Source organism: Chiloscyllium plagiosum, unplaced genomic scaffold, assembly GCF_037043375.1.
Source record: "Chiloscyllium plagiosum isolate Xiang-an unplaced genomic scaffold, Cpla_swu_hap1 HiC_scaffold_25, whole genome shotgun sequence".
Classification (NCBI taxonomy): Eukaryota; Metazoa; Chordata; class Chondrichthyes; order Orectolobiformes; family Hemiscylliidae; genus Chiloscyllium; species Chiloscyllium plagiosum.
Window position 1 is genome coordinate 57302550 of NW_028270163.1, and position 6948 is coordinate 57309497.

The 6948-nt window shown below is 58.1% G+C and overlaps 1 protein-coding gene across 2 annotated transcripts in view; it reads right to left on the minus strand.

Moving 5' to 3' along the window:
- The window catches only part of LOC122547650 (TOM1-like protein 1), a 113712-nt gene extending 111412 nt beyond the window's left edge, over nt 1-2300 (minus strand). For both annotated transcript variants that reach the window (XM_088000830.1, XM_088000829.1), the window contains exon 1: nt 2180-2300. In XM_088000830.1, the coding sequence (XP_087856956.1) occupies nt 2180-2237 (58 nt within the window). In that variant the 5' untranslated portion in view covers nt 2238-2300. The remainder of the gene's footprint in view (nt 1-2179) is intronic.
- Between the last annotated feature and the right edge of the window lie 4648 nt (nt 2301-6948).

Genomic DNA, 6948 nt, shown 5'->3' on the forward strand with positions numbered 1-6948 from the left:
CTTAACCCCCGAGGACATTTGAAATTTAAATGCAAAGATGTTTGACACAACTCTGGTCAGACACCGTCTGGAGAACCTGTCCTGAGCACTGCCCCTCTGGAAGGGGAGTTATAGCTCACAGAGTGGCTGTAGTGTAGAAAGAGCAGAATTATAACAGGTTCAAACAATATTCCCTTGAGTTGCAATGGTTCAGGATAACTATTTAGGGGTTTAAATAAATGAGCTGGAGGAAATGCTGAGAAACTATTTGCTCTGGGGTGGGGAGTGAACAAGAAGCAGATTGTCCAGGATGGCTATCAGAAAACACCTATGGGGCTGGGAGTCACAAAGTCTCTCCACTGCCCCCACGGTATGGGCACTCATGTACAAATGGAAGTTTTAGGAATGAAACATTTGTTAAGTCAGGTCTAAAACCATGTTATTTCACTGGGTCTTTGAGGGGCTTTAGGAGAGAGCTGCATTTGGATTTTTGAGAATTACCATTTGGTTTTGTTTGGCTAATTTCTCACTAACTCCTCGTGCATTTATATTTCATGTTGGTGTTGACATGCGGGCATTTGGACGTGCAGAAAGAGAATGAGAAGCATTGACCGATATTCTTCATTATCAAGTTCCCTTAAAGCTGAAAGCCACACACATCAGAACAAGCATTAATCTCCGAGCTACCAAGAATCGTACAAGTCAAAGGCCTACCATCGCAAAAATGTTTCTTTCCAAAATAACTGATATAGACAAAAAGCCAAGAGTCTCAAGACATCTTGTACAGAGTAAAAGGTCACAGCCAATGCATTTGATCACGTATTCTCAAAGCGAGAAACTTAAACCAGGCAGTTTTTATGACATCCCCCATTCATTATAATCACACATCATCTTTCTGTTGAAATAAAAGGAGTCAGTATGAAATTATTCTGTTGATAGTGTTCAGAACAATACCATTCACTATATCATCCCCAACACAACAGCGCCTGAGGTTACACAGCCTTAAGTTGGGAGATTCCACCTACACAGTTGATTAATTCATTAACTCAATAGTTTGACGTCTGATTCTTACATGGGTCAGTAAACGCCAGTTAATGGATCAGTGGTGCTGGAAGAGCACAGCAGTACAGGCAGCATCCTGGGAGCTTCGAAATCGACGTTTCGGGCAAAAGCCCTTCATCAGGAATAAAGGCAGTGAGCTGAGTTCACAATCCGTGCACTCCACTCTGCAACCTCCCTGAACTTCCCCTCTGACAGTGCGGCACTCCTTCAGTACTGACCCTCTGACAGTGCAGCACTCCCTCAGTACTGACCCTCCGACAGAGCGGCGCTCCCTCAGCACTGACCCTCCGACAGCGCGGCGCTCCCTCAGCACTGACCCTCCGACAGCGCGGCGCTCCCTCAGCACTGACCCTCCGACGGTGCGGCACTCCCTCAGCACTGACCCTCCGACAGCGCGGCGCTCCCTCAGCACTGACCCTCCGACAGTGCGGCACTCCCTCAGCACTGACCCTCCGACAGTGCGGCACTCCCTCAGCACTGACCCTCCGACAGTGCGGCGCTCCCTCAGCACTGACCCTCCGACAGTGCGGCACTCCCTCAGCACTGACCCTCCGACAGTGCGGCACTCCCTCAGCACTGACCCTCCGACAGTGCGGCGCTCCCTCAGCACTGACCCTCCGACAGTGCGGCGCTCCCTCAGCACTGACCCTCTGACAGTGTGGCCTTCCCTCAGCACTGACCCTGTCACCGCAATGTGGCGGGTGGGGGGGGGGGGGGGGGTTGGAGGGTGTGAGTCCGTGTCTCCGCGGGCCATCCCTGATCCCGGAGTGATCCCCGATCCCGGGGTCATCCCTGATCCCGGAGTTATCCCCGATCCCGGAGTGATCCCCGATCCCGGAGTGATCCCGATCCCGGAGTGATCCCCGATCCCGGAGTGAGCCCCGATCCCGGAGTTATCCCCGATCCCGGAGTGATCCCTGATCCCGGAGTGATCCCGATCCCGGAGTGATCCCCGATCCCGGAGTGATCCCCGATCCCGGGGTGATCCCGATCCCGGAGTAATCCCCGATCCCGGAGTGATCCCGATCCCGGGGTGATCCCCGATCCCGGAGTGAGCCCCGATCCCGGAGTGATCCCCGATCCCGGAGTGATCCCCGATCCCGGAGTGATCCCGATCCCGGAGTGATCCCGCACTCACCGATCAGTTTCCCGGTCCGTGTCTCGAACGGATCCTTCCCCGTTTTGCCGAACGCCATGTCCCGGAGAAACAGATCCCGGGATCAGTCCCGGAGCGGAGCCGGCCCAATCCCGGAGTGAGAGCGACAGGAGGGAGGGAGGGACTGGGGGAGAGGGGGAGGGAGACAGAGGGAGGGAGGGAAAGAGAGAGAGAGAATGAGGGAATGAGGGGCTGGGAGGGATCGAGTAGGAGAACTCCTGAAGGGAGTGAGGGATAGGGACAGAGGGAGTGAGGGACAGAGGGAGTGAGGGACAAGGACGGAGGGAGTGAGGGACAGAGGGAGTGAGGGACAAGGACAGAGGGAGTGAGGGACAGAGGGAGTGAGGGACAGAGACAGAGGGAGTGAGGGACAAGGACAGAGGGAGTGAGGGACAGAGGGAGTGAGGGACAAGGACAGAGGGAGTGAGGGACAGAGGGAGTGAGGGATAGGGACAGGGGGAGTGAGGGACAGAGGGAGTGAGGGATAGGGACAGAGGGAGTGAGGGACAGAGGGAGTGAGGGACAGAGACAGAGGGAGTGAGGGACAGAGGGAGTGAGGGACAGAGGGAGTGAGGGATAGGGACAGAGGGAGTGAGGGACAGAGGGAGTGAGGGACAGAGACAGAGGGAGTGAGGGACAAGGACAGAGGGAGTGAGGGACAGAGGGAGTGAGGGATAGGGACGGAGGGAGTGTGGGACAGTGGGAGTGAGGGATAGGGACAGAGGGAGTGAGGGACAGAGGGAGTGAGGGACAGAGGGAGTGAGGGACAGAGACAGAGGGAGTGAGGGACAAGGACAGAGGGAGTGAGGGACAGAGGGAGTGAGGGATAGGGACGGAGGGAGTGTGGGACAGTGGGAGTGAGGGATAGGGACAGAGGGAGTGAGGGACAGAGGGAGTGAGGGACAGAGACAGAGGGAGTGAGGGACAAGGACAGAGGGAGTGAGGGACAGAGGGAGTGAGGGACAGATGGAGTGAGGGATAGGGACGGAGGGAGTGTGGGACAGTGGGAGTGAGGGATAGGGACAGAGGGATAGGGACGGAGGGAGTGTGGGATAGTGGGAGTGAGGGATAGGGACAGAGGGATAGGGACAGAGGGAGTGAGGGATAGGGACAGAGGGATAGGGACAGAGGGAGTGAGGGACAGAGGGAGTGAGGGATAGGGACGGAGGGAGTGTGGGATAGTGGGAGTGAGGGATAGGGACAGAGGGATAGGGACAGAGGGAGTGAGGGACAGAGGGAGTGAGGGACAGAGACAGAGGGAGTGAGGGACAAGGACAGAGGGAGTGAGGGACAGAGGGAGTGAGGGACAGAGACAGAGGGAGTGAGGGACAAGGACAGAGGGAGTGAGGGACAAGGACAGAGGGAGTGAGGGACAGAGGGAGTGAGGGACAAGGACAGAGGGAGTGAGGGACAGAGGGAGTGAGGGATAGGGACGGAGGGAGTGTGGGACAGTGGGAGTGAGGGATAGGGACAGAGGGAGTGAGGGACAGAGGGAGTGAGGGACAGAGGGAGTGAGGGACAAGGACAGAGGGAGTGAGGGACAGAGGGAGTGAGGGACAAGGACAGAGGGAGTGAGGGACAGAGGGAGTGAGGGATAGGGACAGAGGGGGTGAGGGACAGAGGGAGTGAGGGATAGGGACAGAGGGAGTGAGGGTCAGAGGGAGTGAGGGATAGGGACAGAGGGAGTGAGGGTCAGAGGGAGTGAGGGATAGGGACAGAGGGAGTGAAGGACAGGGACAGAGGGAGTGAAGGACAGGGACAGAGGGGAAAGTGAGGTCTGCAGATGCTGGAGATCAAAGTTGAAACTTTATTGCTGGAACAGCACAGCAGGTCAGGCAGCATCCAGGGAACAGGAGATTCGACGTTTCGGGCACAGGCCCTTCTTCAGGAATCTGGGACAAGGACAGAGGGAGTGAGGGACTGAGAGAGTGAGGGATAGGGACAGAGGGAGTGAGGGACAGGGACAGAGGAAGTGAGGGACAGGGACAGAGGGAGTGAGGGACAGAGGGAGTGAGGGACTGGGACAGAGGGAGTGAGGGACAGGGACAGAGGGAGTGAGGGACAAGGACAGAGGGAGTGAGGGATAGGGACAGAGGGAGTGAGGGACAAGGACAGAGGGAGTGAGGGACAGGGACAGAGGGAGTGAGGGACAAGGACAGAGGGAGTGAGGGACAGAGGGAGTGAGGGATAGGGACAGAGGGAGTGAGGGACAGAGGGAGTGAGGGACAAGGACAGAGGGAGTGAGGGACTGAGAGAGTGAGGGATAGAGACAGATGGAGGGAGGGACAGGGACAGAGGGAGTGAGGGACAGAGGGAGTGAGGGATAGGGACAGAGGGAGTGAGGGATAGGGACAGAGGGAGTGAGGGTCAGAGGGAGTGAGGGATAGGGACAGAGGGAGTGAAGAACAGAGGGAGTGAGGGACAAGGACAGAGGGAGTGAGGGATAGGGACAGGGACAGAGGGAGTGAGGGATAGGGACAGAGGGAGTGAGGGACAAGGACAGAGGGAGTGAGGGATAGGGACAGAGGGAGTGAGGGACAGAGGGAGTGAGGGACAAGGACAGAGGGAGTGAGGGACAGGGACAGAGGGAGTGAGGGACAAGGACAGAGGGAGTGAGGGACAGAGGGAGTGAGGGATAGGGACAGAGGGAGTGAGGGACAGAGGGAGTGAGGGACAGGGGGAGTGAGGGAAAGAGGGAGTGAGGGACAGGGACAGAGGGAGTGAGGGATAGAGGGAGTGAGGGACTGGGACAGAGGGAGTGAGGGACAAGGACAGAGGGAGTGAGGGACAGAGGGAGTGAGGGACAAGGACAGAGGGAGTGAGGGACAAGGACAGAGGGAGTGAGGGACTGAGGGAGTGAGGGATAGGGACAGAGGGAGTGAGGGACAGAGGGAGTGAGGGACAAGGACAGAGGGAGTGAGGGACTGAGAGAGTGAGGGATAGAGACAGATGGAGTGAGGGACAGGGACAGAGGGAGTGAGGGACAGAGGGAGTGAGGGATAGGGACAGAGGGAGTGAGGGTCAGAGGGAGTGAGGGATAGGGACAGAGGGAGTGAAGGACAGAGGGAGTGAGGGACAGGGACAGAGGGAGTGAGGGACAAGGACAGAGGGAGTGAGGGATAGGGACAGGGAGTGAGGGACAGAGGGAGTGAGGGATAGGGCCAGAGGGAGTGAGGGACAAGGACAGAGGGAGTGAAGGATAGGGACAGAGGGAGTGAGGAACAGAGGGAGTGAGGGACAGAGGGAGTGAGGGACAAGGACAGAGGGAGTGAGGGACAGGGACAGAGGGAGTGAGGGACAAGGACAGAGGGAGTGAGGGACAGGGACAGAGGGAGTGAGGGACAGAGGGAGTGAGGGACAGGGACAGGGGGAGTGAGGGACAGAGGGAGTGAGGGACAGGGACAGAGGGAGTGAGGGATAGAGGGAGTGAGGGACTGGGACAGAGGGAGTGAGGGACAAGGACAGAGGGAGTGAGGGACAGAGGGAGTGAGGGACAAGGACAGAGGGAGTGAGGGACAGAGGGAGTGAGGGATAGGGAGTGAGGGACAGAGGGAGTGAGGGACAGGGACGGGGGAGTGAGGGACAGAGGGAGTGAGGGACAGGGACAGAGGGAGTGAGGGATAGAGGGAGTGAGGGACTGGGACAGAGGGAGTGAGGGACAAGGACAGAGGGAGTGAGGGACAGAGGGAGTGAGGGACAAGGACAGAGGGAGTGAGGGACAAGGACAGAGGGAGTGAGGGACAAGGACAGAGGGAGTGAGGGACTGAGGGAGTGAGGGATAGGGACAGAGGGAGTGAGGGACAGAGGGAGTGAGGGACAAGGACAGAGGGAGTGAGGGACAGAGGGAGTGAGGGACAAGGACAGAGGGAGTGAGGGACAGGGACAGAGGGAGTGAGGGACAAGGACAGAGGGAGTGAGGGATAGAGGGAGTGAGGGACAGGGACAGAGGGAGTGAGGGACTGAGAGAGTGAGGGACAAGGACAGAGGGAGTGAGGGACAGGGACAGAGGGAGTGAGGGACAAGGACAGAGGGAGTGAGGGACAGAGGGAGTGAGGGATAGGGACAGAGGGAGTGAGGGACAGAGGGAGTGAGGGACAAGGACAGAGGGAGTGAGGGACTGAGAGAGCGAGGGATAGAGACAGATGGAGTGAGGGACAGGGACAGAGGGAGTGAGGGACAGAGGGAGTGAGGGATAGGGACAGAGGGAGTGAGGGATAGGGACAGAGGGAGTGAGGGTCAGAGGGAGTGAGGGATAGGGACAGAGGGAGTGAGGGACAGGGACAGAGGGAGTGAGGGACAAGGACAGAGGGAGTGAGGGATAGGGACAGGGAGTGAGGGACAGGGAGTGAGGGATAGGGACAGAGGGAGTGAGGGACAAGGACAGAGGGAGTGAGGGATAGGGACAGAGGGAGTGACGGACAGAGGGAGTGACGGACAGAGGGAGTGAGGGACAAGGACAGAGGGAGTGAGGGACAGGGACAGAGGGAGTGAGGGACAAGGACAGAGGGAGTGAGGGACAGAGGGAGTGAGGGATAGGGACAGAGGGAGTGAGGGACAAGGACAGAGGGAGTGAGGGACTGAGAGAGTGAGGGATAGAGACAGATGGAGTGAGGGACAGGGACAGAGGGAGTGAGGGACAGAGGGAGTGAGGGATAGGGACAGAGGGAGTGAGGGTCAGAGGGAGTGAGGGATAGGGACAGAGGGAGTGAAGGACAGAGGGAGTGAGGGACAGGGACAGAGGGAGTGAGGGA